General features: G+C 38.1%; 1 protein-coding gene across 1 annotated transcript in view; it reads left to right on the top strand.

Moving 5' to 3' along the window:
- LOC128507691 (neurexin-2-like) overlaps positions 1-25721 on the top strand; it is a 93002-nt gene that overhangs the window by 33676 nt on the left and 33605 nt on the right. The window contains exons 7-10 of the mRNA XM_053478754.1: positions 371-397; positions 11439-11558; positions 12341-12722; positions 20508-20698. Coding sequence (XP_053334729.1) covers positions 371-397; positions 11439-11558; positions 12341-12722; positions 20508-20698 — 720 coding nt within the window. The remainder of the gene's footprint in view (positions 1-370; positions 398-11438; positions 11559-12340; positions 12723-20507; positions 20699-25721) is intronic.

Raw genomic sequence — 25721 nt, 5'->3', positions numbered from 1 at the left:
ATTAATGCAATGCGTCTATGCAAATTTACACAAACTTAAGAGTTCTACCAGATGAAATGCCTGCAAGGGAAGCGGACCTAATAGACCGGTGACTCACTGTTAGAGGGCTGATGTGCACGTGTTCAGGTATCACAAGCAGAAAGTCACCGGTTGAGGATGCGCCGGACTTTCCGAGCTCCCGTGGGTGTGCAGCCGTGTGAAAGGGGCAGGGTTGACTCTCGGCTTGTCCCCGGATGGTGCGCTTCATGCAATGCTGTTTGCTTGTCTGCAGATTATACCTTGAAGGATGTCTTTTTTTCTTATGATTTTTATACCTCTGTTTGTTTGTTTGTTTTTTTTATCTTACCATCTCACTCTCTCTCTCCACCAGATTGTATCGGGATAGACTGTAACCTTAGTAAGTGTTCTCTTTTTTCATACAAGAAATGATTTGTTTTTTGCAATTCTGTTTCTGTCAATCACTTCTGAATCCTCTCTCTCTCTCTCCCTCTCTCTCTCTCTCTCTCTCTCTCTCTCTCTCTCAAAATATTAACCTTGCTTCTCTTATCTGATTGTATCTCCCTAACCACCTCCCCCTTCCTCCCTGTCACTCAAACACCGCATCTTTTTGTGGAGTTTGATAGTCGGAGAGGGAGGAGAGCGAACCGCTGAAGTGTTTCAAATTAAGCACAACCATCCACTTAATGCTTCCTTTTTATAGCAGCCTGACTTTCTCAGTTTTCAAATGCTAAGTTGGATTATGATCCCCTGAGCCTTCAGTCTGTAAGTGGAAGTGTATTATACTACAGAAACAGAAGTGCTCTGCAGCAAGATGTGTCGAAATCGTTTAGTCGGCGTGGACAAGGTGCACAGTCTCTCTTAATCACAGAAAGCTAACAATCATGTGACTGAGAGATCTGAATAAATGGGTGGTGCAGATCTAATTTCTCAAAATCTAAATCTTCAAATTATAATGATAATAATAATATTAATTATTATTATTATTATTATTATTATTATTATTATTTCTGTTATTTATGATATATTGTAGAGATTTGGGAAAACTTTGATAATATTCGTACATCAGAAATTAACTCACACCGTGTTTCTCACCTATTTAAATTTTAGAATAGTTTTTTTCTTTCTTTATTTCATTTATTTACCTACTTACTTACAGTACTTACTTATTTTCAAGGGTAAACAATAGAAGCATATCCAAAAGCATACCTATCAATATATTTGATACATCTACACTTGATCGAAACAAGCTGCTGTATGTTTAATGAACCTATGACAGCGTTCAAGTCAAACCGGGACATGTGATGGGATTTTTTGTGAATGAAAGAGTAAAACTGATGGACATTCCAAGACTTTAAACACAGTACAATAATGAGACTCTTGGCATAAAACATTTAAATGGTGCAAACGTTTGTGCAAAAGCTGTCCGTCTGTGAATGACGATCTGGGCTGAGGTGGTTCTGAGCTCACTGCAGTCGTTCCCAAGAGCATTTGGTTAGTTAAACGTTCTCAGGGAAAATAAAAACGGCTTCGTTAGATCACCGAAGGTGTTCTGTTTCAAGCCACAACCTCATACTGCCCACTGCACCACTTGCACATTACAGGAGCTCAGCTGGGAGTTATTGCCACATCTCCTGTGCACTCCTGATCTCGCTCTAAGTCATTTCCACATGTTTGAACTGTTAAAAGAGTTCCTGCAAGAAAACCTTAATGGTATCTAAACACCAGTGAACTGCTGGGATAAGTGCATTATTATAGTTTACTCTAATGACCATGTTCTGTTATTCTGCACAATGAAAAGTCCTGGTTTGACTTGAACACCCCATTGTATATTGTTGACTTTCAACTTTCTATTATGGAGATCATCTAAAAATGTACTAGATAGACACCATTTTGTTCGGGGCTATGTCATTATTAATGTCGTCCAGCACCACTGAACTCCAGAACTCCATGGACTTCTGAGATTTTATTTGTATTTTTTTCACATTACTCCAATTGTAATTATCATTCATGAAGCTGTGAGATCGCAATGCTTAATGGCAGTGGTATAAATAGAAACGTCATAGTTTGAGAACATAAAAGTCATTAATTTAGTTGATGTGCCCATCAGGGGTATGGGGATAGTGGAATTATTGCACATTTGAAAGCGAATTGATTTCTGTTTTTTTATTTGTTTCATTTGATGCTTTAAAATACAGTAAATACAGTAACAGAAGGGAGGTGAATATTTCAAAATAGTAATTTGCTTCAAGAACGTCCTATAGGTGATACTAAGGCTAACTAATGACACATAAAGATGAAAAGAAAAAGTATCCTTTTGGGGGAATGTCTGTCTCTCATCTTAATTCTTATATGAAACAATGTATCTGGATTCCCTACTTGTACATCTTTTCCTGCGATTTTTTTGGGGGGTTTTGTCTTCAATACGAGCAACAGTGATTTTTTTAAACCATCTTTTCCCCTGACATACAGTAACTGCCCAGTGTTGTGGAGTTTGCACTGCTAACAACTCTGTCCTGAATACGTATAATTAAAACCAGACGCTTGTGTTATTTTATTCCTTTATATTTTTAGACAGTGGCTTGAGAGCCAAATTATTACAATAATTACAAAGTGCCACAGTCCCTTTACTAATCATTAATTAACCTGCCTGTTTCTAGAGGAGAAAAATGAGTTATAATCAACGCTGAAAAAATGATTTGTGTATCAACATATTTAAACGAAGTGCAAAATTTCCACTTAAGTAAAAAACGAAATTTTAACAAAATACTGGTAGAAATGTGTAGAAATTGGTACATTTCTATCTTAAATAGAATTAAGTAGATTTATAAATGCCAGGTTTCTAAGAAGTATATTCAGTCAAAGCTTGTTGTTTGCTTATTTCCTTGTTTTACAAGGAAAATTATTCCTAAATTCATTCGATTTATTATTGCATACATATTGCATCTGCATACACATTAGTGTAGCTTTTACATACTGACACGGGGTGATATTAAAAATTATTTTTAAGACTAGTTTTGTAACACGCCAACAGATGGCAGCACAAGGCTGTATGCCCAGTATCAGGTCGCACCATCGGCTAGAGACATAAGTCAGTGTGCCAAAAGACATCAGCCTGTGTACATGGGGGGGCTGTACAACTGGTGCTATTTTGACCACCTGCTATTTTATCAAAGAGAAAGAGTGAAATTCTGCATGAAATTGGGCAAATCTGACTGCAGAGACATTTGACATAATGCAGCAAGTTGATGGCGATGTCACAGTGAATGGAACGCGCACTTTAAGAATAGAAGAACATCACAGGAAGATGACTAGAGATCAGGAAGACCCCCCCCCCAACGACCCCCCACTCGCCAGATAATAATAATAAAGTATTTATACTGTAAGTAATTAATAAGTAATAAGGTGCTTCCTTGATAACAGGAGTAAACTCGTAAGTTTTCAATACCACCTGGTATTATGACAATTTTGCTAGAACTAGTACTGTAATGTACTTATTAAAAATATGTTGATACATGATATACATTTTGATGCGTAACTTGAATTCGGTATTGTAGTTCAAACTTTATGAATAATTAAACACATAACCAGTCATAACCAACAGGTGGTGCACGAAGGGCATTTTGGAATAAAAAGTTCAGGGGATGCAGAAATAACCAGAAATTTATTGTACACATTTTAATACAAAGCCTAATGTTTGAAAAGTTGAATTAATAAATATTATTTATTTTTATGAGTTTAATGGCTGGCTTATCTAACGATATCAGCTAAGAATATAAAAAAGCAGCTTAATAACTTTTATTAACTTCCGTCTGATGAAGAACATACTGTAGAGAAGTGCATTCCTGAAAGTAAAGTGTATTTTTTTTTTCAATTGAAATACGAGCGAATAATGGGACACATCTGAAAATAATCAGCTTTGCGTGTATTTTGTTACCCCTTTAAATCTGGAGTAATGCTTCTCAGCTCCATGGAAAGTTTTTTTTTTTTTTTTTTGACTTTATCTTATTGACTTTAGGTCATTTTCTATAAAGCTATATAACGCCTACTCCGAGTCACAAACTATTCCCCAGAGGAAAAATCAGCTGCATTTAAACTGAAAACTGTTTTGAACATTGAACTCTAACCTCAAATCACATCTCTGAGAGTTATTACTCAAGTCATAAAGTATTAATGAATCATATCTAGCTCGTGGAGGTTTAAACTGGTGTTGTGGATGTTTTGACCAAATTTTCTCCATATTAAAAAAAATGCAAAGCTAATATGAACACTATAGAGTGCACAGTTAGATTTTTTTTACACGGCCGTTGATTGCAAACAACATGGCTTAAGTGTCATCTTACAAAGTGAACGCCAGTCTTTGATCTAGTGCTTGGATAACTAAAGTACACATTATAGCAAAACTATTTGATCCAATTCATAATCAACTAATAGGGGTTAAAATGCCTTAGATGCTCTAGTGATCCAAGCAGAATTGAATCACTTTTGGGGGTCACCAGACACATCTCAGGTAGGGCATGTTCCCATTATGTGTTAATTAATAGAGCTGAAACTGATTAACTGAACGTTAAATGTTCAACATTAAATATAATAATTATTCAACCTTTATCGTGAGTTAAAAATAATGATGAGTAAAATGCCAAGTAATAGTGCATCCAGCCATTTATTACAACAAGGGTTCACTGGGTGTTTCGGGTCTTGGAACAACCTTGGACAACCTTGCCCAGTTGGTGTGTGTAACATATATTCTATAGATTACTCTGTTCATGCTTTAGCCATGCCAACATGCCTTATGCACCCTGAACCATACAGGCCTCACACAGACCTAGTCTTTACTTGTCCTCTCCTTTATGTGGCATCTCACCATTGATGACAGTATGAAAGATAAAATATAGAGCTTAACAGCTGACAAAAGTTTAAGTAAGTTAAGCCTTCATTTATCACATATACACTACTACACAGTAAAAAAGGCCTTGCTTAAGGGCCCAACAGTTGCAACCTGGTGGCGCTTGGGTTTAAACCGCCAACCTTCTGATCAATAACTTAGAGCCTTAACCCTCTGAGCCACCACTAACCCCCCCCCACGAGAAAAAAAAAATAGTTAGTCTAAAGTCTTAAAATATGAATTGTAGGCCAGTGTACTGTATGCTTTCTTTTTCAAATTCTTTTCATTTGGCTACTGATTGCCAGCAAGGTAACGTTAACACAGCATAGATATACAATAGCTAGAAGGTTATGGACATGGGGCATTCAAACAAACCAAGTCAAACCAGGACTTTTGATTTGAGAGGAATAACAGAGCAACAGAACAACAGAGAGTAAAATATATCTCTGTATAAGTCTCTACATCAAAGCACTTATCCCGGTGTTTCACTAGTGCTTGGATACCATCAAGAGTTTTCTGAGTACGCCGGAGCCAATATCAGACTACATACTTCTGTCAGGAACTGGCCTCCCAGGAACTCCATTAAAGTCCCAAACATGTGGAAATGTCTTGGAGCGAGTTCAGGACTGTACAGGGGATGTGGAAATAACTCCCAGCCGAGTTCCTGTAAAGTGAAAGTGGAGTTTTGTGAAAGATTGTGTGTACAGACAGATGTGTCCCTGCATTAAGTTGCAGACAAGTCATCCGTCAGTTGTCAAGGATCAGGCGTTCCACGTACAGCCTTTTTTAAATTGTGTGTATAAATAACCAATGTTTCACCGTGGCTAAGAGGCTCATTACTGTTCTGTGCTTGAATTCTTCCGAGTCGGTCTTTATTCATGAGAAATTTTAATCACAAGTCCTGGTTTGACTTGAACGCCCCTCGTATATACAGGAGTTTCACTAGGTACAGGGTGTTCTAAACATTGCCTGCTTGACATCACTGGAATCTAGTTATTTGAGAAGAACCTAAAACTTCTTTTTTTTTTCTTTCCACTTCTCGGCTCTTTTGTTCAGTTGTCATGGATGCAAACCTAGCAACAACAAAAACATAATTGGTGAAGTGTTGAATTAGACTTTTTTTTCTTGAGAATCCAATCCTTTATGTATACAGAGTTAGAGAGCGAGAGAGACCTATGTGTATGAAATTGAAATATGGAATTCATATTGAAATGCTCTGGTCTTTTGCCAAGACTCACAGTAGAGCCAGCTAGTGCTAAGAAATATATCAATTAAATTTTGTAATGTATTTAGGCCTGGCTGTGTCCTGTATATGATATCTATACAGTATGACTATAGGATATTCCCATACATTAACGGTCCTGCTCCAAACCACCAGATGGCAACATTCACCAAGAAGTTAAAACCTCTGCGGCTTTTCTGTTCTAATCAGAAGATCTTCCCCAGCACAAAATATTGTTGACACTGAGTAAAGAAACGAGACGTATATTGTGTTAAAAGATGTATGACTTTAATTAAAGCGAGTTTGGATAAATGTTATGAGACTATATTCTGTCAGTGAACATATTACAGCAGTATAATAATTCCCTCTTCTGTGCTTGTGGAGAATGTACATACGATAGGAGAGCCGCGCTACAAATTCTGCTCGACGCTCCCACCCTTTTATCATTGGGTGTGACAGGCATATTTAGACTGATGGAAGTTTTAATGATGCTAAAATGTTCATTAACTTTTAAATAGGCAGAAATCGCCGGTAGTTAAAGCAAATTACACTAAATTAGAGCCCTCTGCCATCTGCTAGAAATCCCTTTTTGACCTCAGCATGTTGTGCATTTTAAACAGCTCAGTGCTATCGTCTGTGTGTGTGTATGTGTGTGTGTGTGTGTGTGTGTGTGTGTGTTCAAGAAAAGTAATCACTTAGACATTTAACTGTAGATGACATTTTTGTTTGCGTAATTCACTAAAATTATGCACAGCATTCAAGATTTGTCTACAGTAAAAAGGTTTATTTGATTATTTGTTGCATAAGATACACATCATAATCTATTACACTATAACATGTTCTCTGATTAAACATAATCATACCAATGGTTTTTTGTATGCTCGATTTGAATTTGTCAGTGAACGTTTATTAAGCTTCTTTATTTATTAACTGAAATTAGTTCAGGTCTTAATAAGCTATTTCATCTCTATATGTTTATTTTTTATGTTTATATTTTAAAAAAACATAATTTTAATGTGCATATATATAGTTTTCAGTCTCAAGTGTAAAATTATAGAATTTATAGAATATTTTGATATGAAGTCTTGGAGATGGGCTTATTTTTTCCCCAAAGTTTTGAGAGAGACCGAGAAAGAGAGACTGTTATAGTTGCTATAATGTTGGAAAAAACAGTAGCTTGTTTCATGGATGTTTCGCAATTTTCAAACATACATACATTTAAAGAATTTTTTTAAAAAAGGATGATTTTTCAATATGCAGCTGTTGCAGTTGGTAGAAATAAAAGAGAAATAAAACACTTTGCAAACTGCACTCTGTCCGCAGCTATTTTTCTATAAAAGCCCACAATAATTTATGCTTTACTTCTTCACATATTCATATTCACCTGTAGAACTGGTTTAAAGTCAGGGAACTGAAATCTACGTCCCTAGAACCCCTTCATGCCTTTTCCTGGTTCAGTAAATCACTACGCTATTGAAGTCTGTGCATGTCGGAGGAAACTTTGAGACCGACTAGACTTCTCTAAGTTAGCTGCGGCAACACGATGTTCTTTGCATACTGTAGCTTAGGACTTGCTGTACAGGCCACTGCCCTCGTATCCTTTACCACCAAGTTCCCATCGAATCATAACGGCATTTCTTTCTCAAGATGCCGTGTAGTGACTGCATTTCTCTTTTACTACACAAAAGGAATCCATGCCAATTAAGATACAGTATATACAGTACAGTTACCTACATAGGATTAGTTATGGGTTGCAGTATGCAAGTTTATTTATTTATTTATTTATCTAAAAATGGTGAATTATCAATATTCAGTAAAGCAGCAGGATAATTTTCAATTGCTCTGTTGTACTGTAAGTCATTTACTGCAAGAAGGTAAAGACTTTTTTTTTTTTTTTTTTTTAAGAAACACCTTGATGGACACGTCATGGTTCAGGTCTGATTATGAGCCCCACAATGTCTATATCCATGCACAGCAGTTTGCATGATGTAGCCGGTGGAATGCTGTGTGCATAGTACAATATGTATTGTCAAGACTCAGGATTGAACAAATAATAATACCAAGTGTTTTATTTTGACTCAAAAGTATTGAATATATAGATGGACATCAGAAAATTCTTCTGACGCAGAAGCAGTAAACAGCATGACTATGACTCTGGGGAATATTTAACTAACTAAACAGAATGAGTTGATCTGTATCGGCATAATAATATTATTAATAATAATCATTAATATAAACAATTCCACTGTTACCTTATTTTTGGCTGATTGGTGATCACATGACTGAGCATATGAATTAGCATTCCACTTCAAGTGTCCCAAAAGCCTCCATACATATACTGTAGATATATAGTACTGTGATAAAAAATTGAAGCTGCCCCACATATCTTTATATTCAATTTAATTTTAAAAATGATGTAGATGAAATAAATGAAATGGGAACAAATGTTTTCCTTAAACAACAGGCTTAAAACTGCTCAAAGATACAGGCAGCAACCTCAGCAGCAACCTCTCACCTGTTCTAAGTATCATCAGTATACTAATCACCTGTTTCTTACTCGGTCATGCCTTAAGTTAGATGATTTTTTTTTAATGCTTGAATGATTTATAGATTACTGTGTAGCTTCACTAACCAAAAACATCTTTGAAACTGCTCAGGTACAGGGACTGGACTGAAAATGAGTGCCAAAAACATGCCCAAAATCAGAGCCCAAAAAAAGTCCTACAGGAACCCTGGAGAACTATTCCTCAAGACTACATTAAAAATGCAAGAAACTATGGCTCTTTGGGAGCCATATGAAGAAAAGAGGGGTAGCTCTAGACTTCTGCACAGACCTATACCTGTAGGAGATATATATATATATACAGTTGGAAACCACTCATGTCGAGGAGGCTTTGTAAGTAGTAGTTACATTTTGAAAATGTCCATATGTATGAAGACTTTTGTGACACTGTACAGTATTTGTGGACATAATTTAGTTATTAATGCTTTATGAGATGACGCGCTTATAATAAACTCTTAGATCAATCTAATTAACAAAGTTCCAGAAGGTGTGAGATCATTAATGTCCCTCCTCCCAGCAGCTTGCACATGTCTTTGATAGGAACAGAGAGGCTGGAGCTACTGTAATTAGGGCAAGCATACGTCTCATATGTAGGATCTAATAAATATCCATCAAACGTCAGGCGCCATCCTTTCTCTCACGTTCAGATTTTTTTTTTTTTTTTTTCATAGACCCACACCAGGGTTAGCACTAGCCTCGCTGTTTGGGTTAAGTGAAAGAAGGGAGTCTATACACTGTATCTATATCTCTCTTACTAAAATTCTATTTGTGGTTGATGTTTGGGTGCATTGAAAGGGATGTTATTAGGTTTGGTGCTTTCTTGTTGCCTTAGGGTCTGAGAGGCTAGAGAGAACACGTGAAGGTGGTCAGCCTGCTTTGGGCCCTGAAGGAGAATATTAAAACACTGAAGCCGAGGAGAGCGAGTAATAAATAGAGGACCAACCTTCAGTAGGTGCTAGGAAGTATAGGCTGCTATACAGACAAGCCCCTAAGATATATAGTATGAATATTATTTATTACATAGTAATACCTTATTTTATGATGGAATAAATTTTGTTGAATAAATAAGTTATGAACAGTTTCTGGCTCTCTGGAAAAAAAAAAAACAAAAAAAAACTACACGTACTAACATTTCCAGTCTTCCTTATCCATTTAGCACAAAACAAAAAATGTTCATGTTTATCGTTTTTTTTTAACAAGGATTATTTTTGACAAATTGTACCTTTATTAAAAACAGCCAGACAAAATGTCAGAAAATGTCAGAATGATGTAAGAAATTAAACCTGACAGTGTGCACCAGTACAGGAAAATAATTATTGATAGGGTTGTGCAATGCAAGTTGGTCAATCATCATCCGTTCTCAGGACATCCCAGTAATATATGGACATAGTGGTACTGTACAGTAGTTAGCAGTGTCGCCTTGCACCTCCAGGGTCGGGTTCGATTCCCACGTTGGGGTTTGTGTGCATGGAGTTTTCATGTTTTCCCCGTGCTTGGTGGGTTTTTTCAAGGTTGTACGGTTTCCTCCTGACATGCAGATTAGGCTAATTGGCCTTCCCAAATTGGCCATAGTGTGAATGAGTGTGTGTATGTGTGATTCGCACCCCATCCAGGGTGTGCCCTATTTCTCCTGGGATAGGCTTCAAGCACTCCGCGACCCTGAATACAGGTTAAAGCGGTATAGAAGATGAGTGAGTGAGTGAGTGACCACAACAATATTGCAAATTTTACATTACAATATTGCAATATTTACATTAAACTGTACAGTATATATATATATATTTTATGTAAAAATAATCTTTACCTTAATAAGGAAAGAAATACTTTAAAGCGCAATTTCGTGTCAATAAAAATATGTATTGTTGCACGACACTGACACAAGAGACTCCTTCCGTTGATGATAAATAAACATCTGGTTGCAGAACGTTTCACCACATCAGCGATTATCATTTGCTTAATAACGCAACACCATTTTTTTTTTTAAACAATTCATTACTAGGTTTCGGGTATGTGAAAATCATGGGAACTGTGTTACTATAGAAACAGTAACACAGGGTAAAAAAAAAAGTGCATTGGATTTGAATAATGCAGATTATTCAATATCTCTAATGTCAGAGCTGCTGTTATGGGAAGTTCATTAACACCTTCTAACCAATCAGAATCAAGAATTCAAAAGCTGTGTGCTATCAAGTTGCTAAATAATCCCAGTTTACCCAGCTGCCCCGAATCTTTATACATAACCCCGATTTCCGCCTGGAATGGGATGGATTACTTTTTTTTTGTTTTTGTTTTGTTTAAATGAAGAAGACCCTGTAATCTGAAGTCGTGGAAAGACATTCTGCATATTTCATCTGCCCTGAGACTTAAATCTTTAAGCGGATCTTCGTGCACACCGTGCAGCAGCTAAATAATACAGACACATTGACTGTAAGGTTATTATGTCAGGAGATTTCCTGTTAGCAATATGGGAGTGAGTTTAAAAAAAGTAGGGAAGGATTAGTAATCCATTATATATTACATTCATCCGCAAGAAGTATTGCAGTCTATGTCTTACGCCGTCAGCTTCGGGCTTCCCCTTGCTTTTCGGTTAAACCCGAAGTAAGAATTTAATGCAAATTGGTATGATGAAGGTGTGTGCGTGTGTGGGTGTGGGTGAGTGAGTGTCTGAGTGTGTGTAGCCTGCTAGTCTGCAGGGTACAGGACACTGTAGCGCATTGATGAGGCATGCAGGCAGCCCGAGGCGGTGTGTGACTTTGGCCCTCTGTGTGTAGGTAAAGGACCGGAGACTCTCAATGCAGGGCACAAGCTGAATGACAACGAGTGGCACTCTGTGAAGGTGGTGCGCCGGGGCAAGAGCCTGCAGCTCTCTGTAGACAATGTGACTGTAGAAGGTGGGTAGACTATAAACGCATTTACACACACATATTATGCTAGAACCTATTAAGCAAGGCAGTTGGGTTATGCTGATTTGGCACACAGGTGTATAGGATATAGAGTTAAACCTTGGATTGTGATGGTAATTCGCTCCGGAAGCATGCTCGTAATCCAAAGCACTCATTCTCGAATCGACTGAGAGTCAGAGACTCTGGAAACTGGATTTTTAACAAGGAACCTTTGACACTTGCGTTTGCCTCTCTTTGAGGATTTTAAGGAAATGTGACATTGTATTGTCGTTAAACAGATTCATCTCTCGCACTTTTACAGCATTTTTAAACTTTTTTTTTAATTCACAGGGGCTGGTGCTAAAAAACAGTCACTACACTTGGGCACAAAAAAAAAAGACTTAACTAGGGATGCACGCACACTGAGACTGAGAATGACAGACGATTACCCACAATCCCCCACTCGGACAGGAAAGAACTATTGGCACAGTTATGATTACATGATGCTTAGGAGACAAAGCGTATATGCACTTCAGTACTCGTATTTTAAGATCTTTATCAAGTTAAAATGTATTACAAAAATTTGCTCGTCTTGCAAAACACTTGCTGACTGAGGTACTCGCAATCCAAGGTTTGACTGTATTGAAATAAAATGTAAAAATATTTTGGTATGATTCGAAACTCAAAACTGTAAATATATATATATATATATATATATATTTTTTTTTTTTTTTTTTTTTTTTTTTTCAAATATTTACTCTTTACTTAAGCTGGTTTCCCAAATTCTTCAGGCCAGATGAGTGGAGCACACACTCAGCTGGAGTTCCACCACATCGAGACTGGAATCATGACAGAGCGCCGCTTCATCTCTGTCATGCCCTCCAACTTTATCGGGCACCTACAGGGCCTTTCGTTCAACGGCATGCCCTTCCTGGACCAATGCAAGAATGGCGACATATCATACTGCGAGCTGAACGCCCGGTTCGGCATGCGTCGCATTGTAGCCAAGCCGGTGAGCTTCAGGACCAGAAGCAGCTACCTGGCTCTGTCCACTTTGCAGGCCTACACCTCCATGCATCTGTTCTTCCAGTTTAAGACCACCAGCCCCGATGGCCTGCTGCTTTTCAACTCCGGAGACGGCAGCGACTTCATCGTGGTGGAGCTGGTCAAAGGGTGAGTGCGGAGATGAAAACCTGATTACTTTCAGCGTGGCGCTTGTAGGCCCTGTGGGGAGCTTTGAAATCCTTTTAGTTTGAAAGGTGAACATAATACATTCTATTGACTATAAGTGCACTAAATGTATAGTGGAGGAAAGAAAAGAAGGGCGGATTAATAAATTCACTGAGATTGTGTGTAAAAAGAGGTGAATCAAGCCATATACAGTATATTATACAGGGTTATAACACTATATACATACAGGGTGGTTCAGGAGTGGCTCGAAGACTTTCCTGTATAGTAAAATATCTCTATACAGAAAATCAATGATTACCTACATTAAAAAAAAAAAAAAGTTTATGTGCACGTTTCTGTGCGTGTTGTTATTATAGGAACATTATCATATTAGAAGGAGCTGCGTGCTATGACCGGGTAGATTGCATCACTCTCAAGGCAGCTATTATAGCAAGGCAATGAAGACGCAGTGTGTTATTATGTTCAATGTGTCTGTATATATATGGTACAGAAACATCCTGTACCTGTATATTACTATAATCCACTAATTACCTGCATATGTGAAAATATAAATATGTTATAAAAGTATTATGTGAAGTATATAACCATAATACAATCCAGGGTAAATAAATACTACCAGGGTTTAAAAAAAATATATTAATCTAATTATTGTCCTGTATCAAGCAAAGAAAACAACTAAGGAGATTTAAAATGGCTGGAATTGTGTTAAGAACTCACCCATCATGCAAAGTGCCCACTGTACAAGTGTTAATGATCCGGCGTTGGTACGGTATAATCCAGTTGTCCAGGTCTAGACTCGGAAATGTTATGTGGCAGTAAAATAAGTTCAACAGACGACCTGAATCTAAGTTTTGTTTCCGTGAATATGCACAGACTCATTCCAGGACTCGCGTTGGAAACGAGTGTTCCCGGGAGCATGAGGAGTCATTTTTACACATGAATTGGCCAATATACTGTATAAAAAAATATTTTTTTTTACTACTTACTATGAAAGATTTTGGTTATTCTAAAACCCTGCCTCAGATGAGGAACATCTGCTGTGTTTAAAAAGTCTTCAAAAAAATGTTTTCCTTAAAAGCCGGGTACGTGTCTGAACATCTCCACTTATTTTTCATACACTGTAGTGCCAGAATTGGCGGTAAAAATGCCACATTCTCCAACCATAAAACTGTTTGATTGGCCAAGCATTTCTTCTTTCTCTCTGACCCTTGTTCAATCCTGTAGTCTGTTTCTCTTCAGCTGCTTTTTGATTAGTGGTTCTGGCTAAAAACGTCTGCAACTTTATTTGAAATCCCACTAACACAGTTGCCATGCCTCGAACAGATGCTGCGGAGGCACATGAAAAAAACTCAAACACTTAATGTTTTTTTTTTGTTTTTTTCAATTAGAGTGTTCCTGCTTTGGGAGTTTATGTAAATCAGAGAAGTTGGAGAATGACTCAAGCTTCATTCGAAGTATTATCCACTGCTCTCCTGGCACCGGGCGAAAAAAAAGAAATGCTTGGAGGAATGTTTGATGATTCATTATATGTCAGATACCGAGGCTAAGTTTAGATGCTTGATTTGGAGAGAAATCATTTGACTTCGTTGTGTTTTCAACCGTTGACCAGGATTTATTTCTTTATTTCTTTATTTTTATGACCAATGATCTACTATACTTGATTCTCTTGCTGGAGTTGATCGTTGTTTGCGTCATCTGCTGCTGATGAGGCGAACAGCAACGGCTGTGGAGACATCACTGAGTTTTCTCATTTTCTCTAGCCGAACCCACACCTAGGGAAATCGTTAAACTCCCTGTCTTTTATAACAGGAAGGTGAGATAAAGTGCTGTCTGGGAGCAGAGCTACAGTATGGTCAGTGCTCGAAAAGTGGATCGAGGTCAACAATCCTAAATATAGTGCAGCGGCAACGGAGACATTTAGAAAAAATAAATTGGACATAACTACAGTATGTTAGGTATGTGTCTTTATATCCTAATTACAATTACAAATTTAACAGAAATATCTGGATGGGTGGTTGTGTTTTAGGGGGTTGGGGGAGGTTACTATTATACCTATACTGTACTACAAACTATTAATATTTAATTGAACCCCTTTTTGCTTTAATTACGGCACCCCCTTACTGTGGCATCATTTTGATAAGCTCATGCAATGTTACAGCATTTATTTCCATCCAGAGTCACATTTATTTCACTCCAAGATCGTGTATTGATGATGGGAGAGTCAGAGCTCTGTGTAAAAGTCTTCTCTAGGTCATCCCAAATATGTTAAGCTTTAGATTTGGACTCTGTGGTGGCCAGTCCATGTGTGAAAAGGATGTCTCATGCTCCCTTAAACACTCTTTTACAATTTTGACCCAATTAATCCTGGCATTTTTTTCTTCCCTGGTGGCGCAGGTGTATTCCAAGATGGCAATGCCAGGATTCCCCAGATCATAACACTGCCCCTCATCACTAGGCATGATGGGTCATCACGTGATCTGCCTCTCTTCTTACCCTGATGCAACCATCTTTTTTCCCTATTAGCCTTAATGAGTGTTTTTTCTGAAGGATGCACAACTGTTTAGTCCCAATCCCTTGAGTTCTCTTTACATTGTTTGTGTACAAGTGCTCTCGCTTTTACTATTAAACATACAGTAGACGTGAGTTCTAATGTTTTTTTTTGTTTGTTTGTTTTTTTACGATTTGGTTTTGCCAAAATTTAAATAAAAAAATGTATTTAATTTATTTTTTAATTCATTTTCCCGACCACATTTTTTTCCTCGAAGATGATGGTTCAGCAGCATCCTTCCCAGTTTGAATAATGCATTTTACAGTTCTTAACGCAATTGTATTTTCTTTGCTTGATGCAGGACAACGATTTTACTTTGCCAATGTTTGTTTAAGAAAGAGAAGCTACTAACTGCATCTGTTAGGGTTAAATAACTTGGTGCCAGCTGAACTATACAGTGTCAATCACTGCAGTAATAATCCAATGGAAGGTTCTTAGCTATTTGCTTAGTTAAATCATGGTGGTGGCTTTTTTTTGACGGGTAGAATATGATATAATCTGTAACATAATTATATCATAATACTATACTGTAAATTAGTTTTTCCTTTTTTTTTTAGGACTTCCAAGCGCCTTTCGCTTAAGACCGTCTGAAGGTCAACTTTAAGTTTATGAAAATGTCAAAGTACAAAGCAACACCAGAAACTCTCCCCTAAAGGAAAGGCCCACTTCCCTGGCATGTTGAATAAATTTATTTTGATTCGTTGCTCTTTTCAAACTAAAGAGCCCAAAAAGAGAAATTAAATGATGATGAAAAAATGAAGCAGAACTGGGCGTCATATAAGAACAGAATAATTCATGACGACAACTGTAGACTGAAGACATACCGTAATGTACTGTAGCATGAGCAGTTGGTGCTCGATTTGGATTTGGCTCATATTGTTGTATGTTTTCATGCTAAAATTCATCATTCTGCTCGAATTAACTGTGTAGTATTGTGAAGTATATGCACAGTATAAAAGCTGACAGATTACTAAAGATGTTCTGTTGTAGCCTTAGTGATGTGGCAAAAGATTATCCAAATGATTATCCAAATCTGCAGTCGTTCCTTGATTAAATACGGATCAAAACAAAGAAAAAAGTGAAAGAAATAAGGATGGAAGGATCAGCTATCATGATATTACAATAACTAGAGCTCAGCTGGGTGGCATGATGGTGTAGTGGTAAGCACTGCCACCTTGCACTTTCAGGGTCTGGGTTCAGTTCCCACCTTGGGTATGTGTGCATGGAGTTTGCATGTTCTCCCCATGCTTGGTAGATTTCCTCTGGGTCCTTTGGTTTATTCCAAAAACATACAGATTAGGCTAATGGGCATTTCTAAATTCCGCGTAGTGTGTATGCGCATTTGTGTGTGCCCTGTGATGGATTGGCACCCCATCCAGGGTGAAGCGTGCCCCTTGCCCTAAGTCTGCTGAGATACAGGACAAAGCGGTTTAAAGAAGAGAGTAAGTGAGTAAGATGTGATATTTATGGATACTGTAGTCATGTCTGAATGGAGCATCCATTGCAAGTTTTTGCATTATGAATTACTTATGGTGCCACCTGAAACCCATGTGTGTTTGCAGATGATCTTATTTAAATAGCGCAGTGGTAGAGGTGGGCGTGGTGAAATTGCGCGGTTCAAGGGAAAGCTGGACTGCATCGTTTGCTTGTGAATGAATGTTATTCACTTTCCTTATATACTGTAGAAAGTGCTGCAAATAAGTCAAGCGTGAATGTTTCAAGTTCAGAAAGGTTAAGTCAGTGTGTCTATGGATACAATAGTTCTGGCCTTCCAGTTAAATAATATAGTTAGTGCGATTAGTATAAAAGGTCAGGTGCTAGTAATGTAGACAGCATGGAGGAATGCTGTAATGGGACACGGAATGTTGAGGTCAGGAACGTTGTTAAAGCTCTTCTGGTCTGCGAAGTAGTTTCAAGTGGCTTAGGACCATTAAAGCGACACATAACTGGTCCAAACCCATGTTTCACTCTAGAATTCATTTCTTCCATGGTGGTGGTGGTGGTAGTGGTGGAGAACGGATGGACTGATATTGTAAAAGCAGAGTACCCTCAGATGTTTAACTTTGTGCGCTGCCACCATCCAGAAATCCAGTCATTCGGTGAGCAATTAGACAGCAGGTGGCTTCGCCTCTTACTGCTGCATGCTGAATAAGAACGCTGTAATGAGTGCCCACTACATGCACCCTTTTCTCCCTCTCTCTCTCTCTCTCTCTCTCGCTTACACTCATAGACACACACACACAAACTCTCTTTCTGTTTCGCATTTACTTCCTTCGTGGCTGTCCCTCTACACACTCTCTTATCTGCAGACTCTCTGCGCTGTTTAGTTCCATTTTTATTTGGCTGGTGCTTTCAACAAAATCTAATTTTGGGGGGAAAAACTCCCAGAGTTGACAAAAATAAGAAACACTAAGAGAGAGACACATCCTCATCTGGGTAACACTAGAGAGTGGAATTTCGATTATGCTTGTGATTAACATAGACTCAGACCAAGCAGAGGAAAGCTGATCATATATGATTGTTTAAAAGATGTTGTTAATATCGAAAGATAGATTGCATGATTGGATGTACTGGGATTCTTACTTGCTTAAAAACATTAGACTTTAATGTAGGGTTATTTATTAATTTATTATCCGTAATTATGTCGTTGTTTATTTATTACATTTGGGCATTTTCCAGACGCTTTTATCCAGAGCGACTTCCTTTTTTTTTTTTTTATCTCATTATACATCTGAGCAGTTGAGGGTTAAGGGCCTTGCTCAAGGGCCCAACAGTGGCAACTTGGTGGTTGTGGGGTTTGAACCTCGGATCTTCCGAACCGTAGTCCAATGCCTTAACCACTGAGCTACCCCTGGCCCAATGTACGATTAGTATGTCAGATGTCAGATTATAATGTCAGATTATTATGTCAGATGTCAGATTATAATGGGTACGGCCCTTAGACGAAGCAACAGTCTTCACAGTGGAAGAGCAAATCATCTTCAAAGCGAGGCGGGTCTGCAGTTTGACCAAGTGCATGCTCGTTGCCTTTTTTAACATTATGCATCGAGAATTCGTCCCCAGGGACCAGATTGTGAATAGCGAACTCTACTGCCAGGTTTTAAGACGTCTGAGGGAGGACGTACATCGAAAGGCGCGCTGATATCAACACGTTTTGATACCACCTCATATATGCTCGCTAATTCCAGCTTAACTGCATTGTTTAATCTCCTTAATGCACTACAGTACATGACTGTTTCTGTTAAAATATAAAGTATGTATCGTGTGTGAGATTTAGTAAACATAGTCCATGAATCCGCTATAATTACATTCGACTGCTCGGTACAAAGAGAGCATCAGACCTCTTGCATTTTCACGTATTGATTGACAGCCATGTGCGGTCACCCCTGACTCTGGGCCTCTCTGGTTTGTTAGAAGAATGAGCCTTGGTCAAAAACATTTAAAAGGGTTTTTTAGCAGGCTGTTTGATGTGTCTACAGGTCAACCCTTCTACAGTTTGATGTGTTTTGGGGATTGTTTATACTTTTATAAAAGGTAATCTTACATTATATGTTCTAACTTAAATCCTTTGGAAAACGGAAAATCATTTACTTGTTTACTTTTGTAGACAGAGTCATATAGCTGTAAACATTTAACAAGATGATGGTATATCCCTGTGGGTAACTAGATGTAGGTCATGGGTTCTTAAACAATGCAATGCATTTTAATAGGAAAATGTAAATCGTATAAAACTTTGAAATCTGTTTGAAAGCCCTAGAGAAACGACTGTACATTAAGCCTGATGAGAGATGAAAGTGATTACTGTTATAAGAACGAGAATAATCTATTGCCAGAAGGCTTTTGATCTCTGATCATTACATCTATATACTGAGCACTGATCAGCCATAACATTAAAACCACCTAGGATTTGCGTTTCCGCTTAATCCACAGCGCTGTTATATTAACCTTCACTCTTCGGGGAGGCTTTAAATTACTGTAGATTTTAGATTGTTGTTGTGGAAATTTGCTCATTTAGTCACGGGGCATTAGTGGGGTCGGGGATGTCAGACAGGGAGGGCTAGGGCACTTTCTGTGTTTAAATTGATCCCGAGGCTGTTCCGTGGTGTTAAGGTCAGATCTCTGAGCAGGCTACTTAAGTTCTTTTTCCTCCAACCTTTGCAAACTATGGAGCTTTGCCCTGTCCTTTTTTTTTTTTGCCATGCTGGAACAGGTTTGGACATTTTAGGTCCAGTAAAAGAAGAGGTTGTGGTAACAGTTTGTGGAGGAACTTCACGTACGGATGTGAAGGTTGGGTGTCTACAAACTTTTGACCATACACTGTATTATACGAAAGTGTTTATATAAAAGTGGAAATAGTGAAAAGAAGGAGAAACAAAACATTTTTGAAGAGTTTCATAATCATAATCAACACCCTGACCTAAATTTGAATCATGAGGCACGACATGTTAGAATATGCTATATATACTGTAGCTGACACGAAGCAGATCATCTCTTGGGCTTCCATGTGAGATGTTGTTCCTCACAGCAAGAAGGTGAATTTTATTTGCAAATACCATTTAAACAGTGAAAGGAGCCAAAGGATCAGTATCAGTGATATCAGGCAGGTCCAGCTGGTGAGAGGAACCACAGCATGGGCAGTGTGCCATAAACACACACACACACACACGCACACACACACACACACACACACACTTTTTTATAGAACTTATGCTGCATGTTGCATAAACTCCAGCACCGATACTGTGTTTTGGCCGTGACCTGCACTAGTCTGCTCATTCTTTTCTGACTATTCTTATAATTCTGCATTCCTGCCTTCAGTTTGTTGTTTTTAATCACCACAGTTTAAGACTGTTGTGTGAAAATCCCAGGGGATATGCAGTTTCTAAAATACTCAAACCAGCACATCTGGAACCACCTACCGTGCTACAGATACTGGTATCTCATTTTTGATGTTTCATGGGAGCATACAGTAGTTTGTTGAAGCTCTAGACCTGCTCAAGTCAGTTTCGCTTTGATTGCACGCATGTAGCAAAGATCCTGAAGCTCATGACCTGAAAAATGCACAAAAGATATTAGACGGTCTGTGAGCCATTGATGAAGTATAGACATGGATTAAGAAACTTATTCTGTGTCATCGCTTGTTAAATACTACTACTACTACCAATAATAATAAACATTTAAATGATTTAAATTCCTGTATTTTCTTTGCTGTTTTGCAGGTACATCCATTACGTCTTCGACTTGGGCAACGGTCCATCGCTCATGAAGGGCAACTCCGACAAGCCTCTCAACGACAACCAGTGGCACAATGTGGTGGTGTCTCGAGATGACAGCAACGTGCACACGCTTAAGATCGACTCCCGCACCGTCACCCAGCACTCCAACGGAGCTCGCAACCTAGACCTCAAAGGTAGCACCACTGTACCATCTCAAAACTCATCCTCTCAAACGCTCGCCATGTTCTAAACTCCACTGTACCTAAACTAGATAAATGATCAGACACGAGTAAAAACATGGCACCTGGTCTTCTCTGGGCGTTGGGAAAATCCTTCTGACCCTTTCAGGACCCCTCCGAATATGCTATTAAAATGCTGTCATTGAATTTCAGCTAGCCATTTTTCTTGTATTTAATTCCGAGTCCATGAAAACTGTAATCAGCGGCTGTTCCTCGGAGCTATTTGTAAAACTGTCAGCTCACCAGGTACATCCTATTTAGAAAGAGGAAAAAAACAACAACCTCCTACATGTACACTTACCTCTAACTCTAGTACGTCTCATTTTTCTGTTCGTAGTTAGAAGAACAACAGCAGTGCCTTCAGGAAAAGAGTCAATTTGTGCTTATGATTTCATACGCAAACCTGATTCAATCTTGTGCGGTTATTGCTCGAGTCTATTGAGTAATGATTCTGCAGTGAAGTAAATTCAGCTTCAATCTGCGTACCATAACTGAAACAAGTGCGACATTTCCACTTTACAAATAACACATGGCCAATTTAGTCTGGTAGGTATATATTTATCCTCCATTTTCACCAGGATTAAAAGATTGCTGCTTTAAAAGTGCTCGAATTTCAGCTGTAAAAAAAAAAAAAAAAAAAAAAAAAAAATATATATATATATATATATATATATATATATATATATATATATAATAAATGCACAAGTAAATAATAATAATAAAAAAGAATAAATGGAAGAGAGAAGATTGATTTTCTGTATAACAGACAATGTAATAAATGATAAATAACTAGTTTCATATTCAGTGTAAATATTGACCTTTGTCTCAACAAATATTGCCTCACTGCCTATTCATTTACTCTAATAGCTTCCAAAGGCAACAATTTCTCTCTTCGTATTCAAGTGATCAATATTAATAGCTGAAAAGCATCCCAGATAAACTCATCTGTTGTATTTATTTATTTTTTTGCATTTATATATGAGAAAGGTTAATAAAACTCAACAGTAACATCAAATCATTGCGTCCTCCTTACAGCATCTTGCAATAAGCAATAAACAAAAAGCAGAATTTTGCATTGAGTTCACAAACCATGAAAGAAAATATATATATTTTCAAGTTCTTCCACTTAAAAGGATGAGGGAGGCCTTTAATTTTCATCATAAGGTAGGTATACCTCTACTATGAGAGACAAAATTAAAAATAAAAAAATTACATTGTAGGTTTTTTAATAATTTAATTGGTAAATTCCTCGGTAAAATAGGTATTTGGTCACCTACAAACAAACAAGATTTGATCTGGGGCTCTATGCAAGATCTCACCCCGTGGGGTCAAAAAGATCACAAGAACTGTGAGCAAAAATCTTAGAACCACACGGGGGGACCTAGTGAATGACCTGCAGAGAGCTAGGACCAAAGTAACAAAGGCTACCATCAGTAACACACTGCGCCGGCAGGGACTCAAATCCCGCAGTGCCAGACGTGTCCCCCTGCTTAAGCCAGTACATGTCCAGGCCCGTCTGATGTTTGCTAGAGAGCATTTGGATAATCCAGAAGGGGATTGGGAGAATGTCATATGGTCAGATGAAACCAAAATAGAACTTTGTGTTTGGAGGAGAAAGAATGCCGAGTTGCATCCAGAGAACACCATACCTACTGTGAAGCATGGGGGTGGAAACATCATGCTTTGGGCTTTTTTTTTTCTGCAAAGGGACCAGGATGACTGATCCGTGTAAAAAAAAAAGAAGAAGAAGAATGAATGGGGCCATGAGATTGGGCAAGGGCATTAAAGATGAAACAAGGCTGGGTCTTTCAGCATGACAATGATCCCAAACACGCAACAAAGTAGGGTCTTCGTAAAGAGCATTTCAAGGTCCTGGTGGGGCCTAGCCAGTTTCCAGATCTCAATCCCATAGAAAATCTTTAGAGGGAGTTAAAAGTCTGTGTTGCCCAGCGACAGACTCTACACATCAACAGGAATGGGAAGACTTACGTTTGACCTCTGTCATTGCCAACAAAGGGTATATAACAAATAATTGAGATGAAATTTTGTTATTGACCAAATACTTATTTTCCACCATAATTTGCAAATAAATTCTTTAAAAATCCTACAATGTGATTTTCTGGTTTTTTTTTATTTTGTCTTATAGTTGAGGTATACCTATGATGAAAATTACAGGCCTCTCTCATCTTTTTAAGTGGGAGAAGTTGCACAATTGGTGGCTGACTAAATACTTGTTTGCTGTGTTGTATATATACAGCGGGGAAAATAAGTATTTGACACATCAGCATTTTTATCAGTAAGGGGATTTCTAAGTGGACTATTGACACAACATTTCCACCAGATGTTGCCATCAAGCCAAATATTGAATTCATACAAACAAATCAGAACATTTAAGTATACAAGTTAAACCATAATAAATAAAGTGCAATGACACAGGGAATAAGTATTGAATACATGAAGATAACAAGGTGCAAAATTACATAGAAAGCCAGGAGATCACCTGAAATCTGTCAGTATTGATAGAGAAATCCTGTCCCCTATCAGTACTAATTGATATCATTGTCTTGCTGAAATGTCCACCCTCTTTTCATTTTTAGCTTCCTGGTAGATGGCAGCAGATTTTTATCCAGAATGTCCCGGTACATTTCTCCATTCATCCTGCCTTCAATAATATGAAGTCTGCCAGTACCCCTTGCTGAAAAGCAGCCCCAAACCATGATGCTTCCACCCCCAAACTTAACTGTTGGTATGGTGTTCTTGGGGTGGTGAGCAGTGCCATTTCTTCTCCAAACATGGTGTGTAGAATGACTGCCAAAAAGTTCAATTTTGCTTTCATCTGACCATACTATAGTCTCCCAATAATCCACAGGCTTCTCCAAATGCTGTTTCGCAAATTTTAACCGAGCCTTGACATGCTTTTTGTTCAGCAATGGAGTCTTGCGTGGTGAGCGTGCATGGATGCCATGGCGGTTCAGTGCATTGCTTATAGTTTTCTTTGAAACAACAGTACCTGCTGATGCAAGGTCTTCCTGAAGTTCTGTTCGAGTGGTTCTTGGCTCTTGGAGAACTCTCCTGATTATTCTTTGGACTCCTCGGACAGGGATCTTGCGTGGAGCACCTGATCGTGGCTGGTTTATGGTGAACTGATGCTCTTTCCATTTCCGGATAATGGCCCCCACAGTGCTCACAGGAACATTCAGCATTCTGGAAATGCACCTATAACCATTCCCATCAAAATGCTTTTCAACGATAAGATTACGAAGATCTTGAGAGAGTTCTTTGCTTTTACCCATCATGAAGTCTTTCCTGTGTGCCTTCTGGGTAATGAGAAGCCTTTATAGGCCATCAATTAGGACTAAAGCAGCTGATATCAATTAGTACTGATAGGGGACAGGATTTCTCTATCAATACTGACAGATTTCAGGTGATCTCCTGGCTTTCTATGTAATTTTGCACCTTGTTATCTTCATGTATTCAATACTTATTCCCTGTGTCATTTCACTTTATTTATTATGGTTTAACTTGTATACTTAAATGTTCTGATTTGTTTGTATGAATTCAATATTTGGCTTGATGGCAACATCTGGTGGAAATGTTGTGTCAATAGTCCACTTAGAAATCCCCTTACTGATAAAAATGCTGATGTGTCAAATACTTATTTTCCCCGCTGTATATATACATATATATATATATATATATACATATATATATATATATATATATATATATATATATATATATATATAAAATACAGAATATATTGTCCTATGAGAGTTCAAATTTTGTATTAGCCTTTTCCATTGACTTTAAAGGTTGCCAGTCATTCTGATTGTTGTGTCTTATAAAGCACCTGAACTTGTAAGTGAATAAGGCTTTAAAATCATACACTGCATTCATTTTGCTAAGATAAGCAGAGCTGATGTCTTCACATTATACACAAAGGATAGAATGCAGTAATTGAGGTTAGGTATTTTGGAACGCAGAGGTTATTTGTTTCGTTTAACAAAATGTTGAATCATCACTTTAAGGAAAAAAAAAAACCGTATAAATTATGCATGGGCAGCTCGATGGTGCAGCGGTCCGTTCCTGAGCTCAGGTTACCGTAACATCCATGGTGTCTTCCCACCTCGCAGTGGATGTTCCTAGGATCCGCTGGATGCTTCGAATCCACCCCGACTATGACCGGCACATCTGAAAATGAACGAATTTACAATGAATAAGCTTCGTTGGAGTTTTCAAAGCGTTTTCCGCACAATTAACTACAAATACGAATGAAAGAATAAAAACTCGTTCATTTGTGTTTATTAATCACAGTCATGCTTTTCTTCATTTCTTTGGTTTTCTCCAGGGATTAAAAGCCTGCTTTGATAAAACAACCATTTGTATAGCAAAGAAAGGGGAAAAAAAAAACCATCAAGTCAATTTCCTTCTCAGTCCCCACATGTAATAAAGTCTAAATCAAATAAGGCTGCAAAGCGCCAATTCCTGCTGTCAGTACAACAGGCTCCAAGGGCCCTTTTATTTCCTTTCTTCAAAATGAGTCCTTTAAACATCAGAAGAACAGTCTCACAGTATGTGTCAGTTCTAATTGCTCAAGTAATTATGCGACATAGGATTGGAGGGGAGGCGGAGTGTTGTGCAGGAATCCTCCAGCTCTGGGCCGTTTGTGTGAAGTGAAAAATGAGCATCCTCAAATGGGACAAATTGGCTGGCAGTGATGCCTGAATTTTGGATCCATCAATAGGAAGTAATGGTTGACCTGCTCCGTTCGCTGGCGTGATTATACAGCCGAGACACTTGTGCCAAGCTTCTTGGTGAGGTTTTTGCTAATTGAGCCATTTTCCTGAAGAATTGGCTGCTTTTTGTGACGCGCACAGCTGTTTAAGATGAATTTGTTTCATTTATGTGAAAAATTCCTGAAATGATTTTCTCTAGTTCATCTGAGTGAGTCAGCATATGGCAGAGCGAATGTGCAGAG

Source organism: Clarias gariepinus, chromosome 19 (assembly GCF_024256425.1).
Source record: "Clarias gariepinus isolate MV-2021 ecotype Netherlands chromosome 19, CGAR_prim_01v2, whole genome shotgun sequence".
In the NCBI taxonomy this organism is placed as follows: Eukaryota; Metazoa; Chordata; class Actinopteri; order Siluriformes; family Clariidae; genus Clarias; species Clarias gariepinus.
The sequence above is the reverse complement of the archived record's forward strand: the minus strand, read 5'-3'. Positions and strand labels throughout refer to the sequence as shown.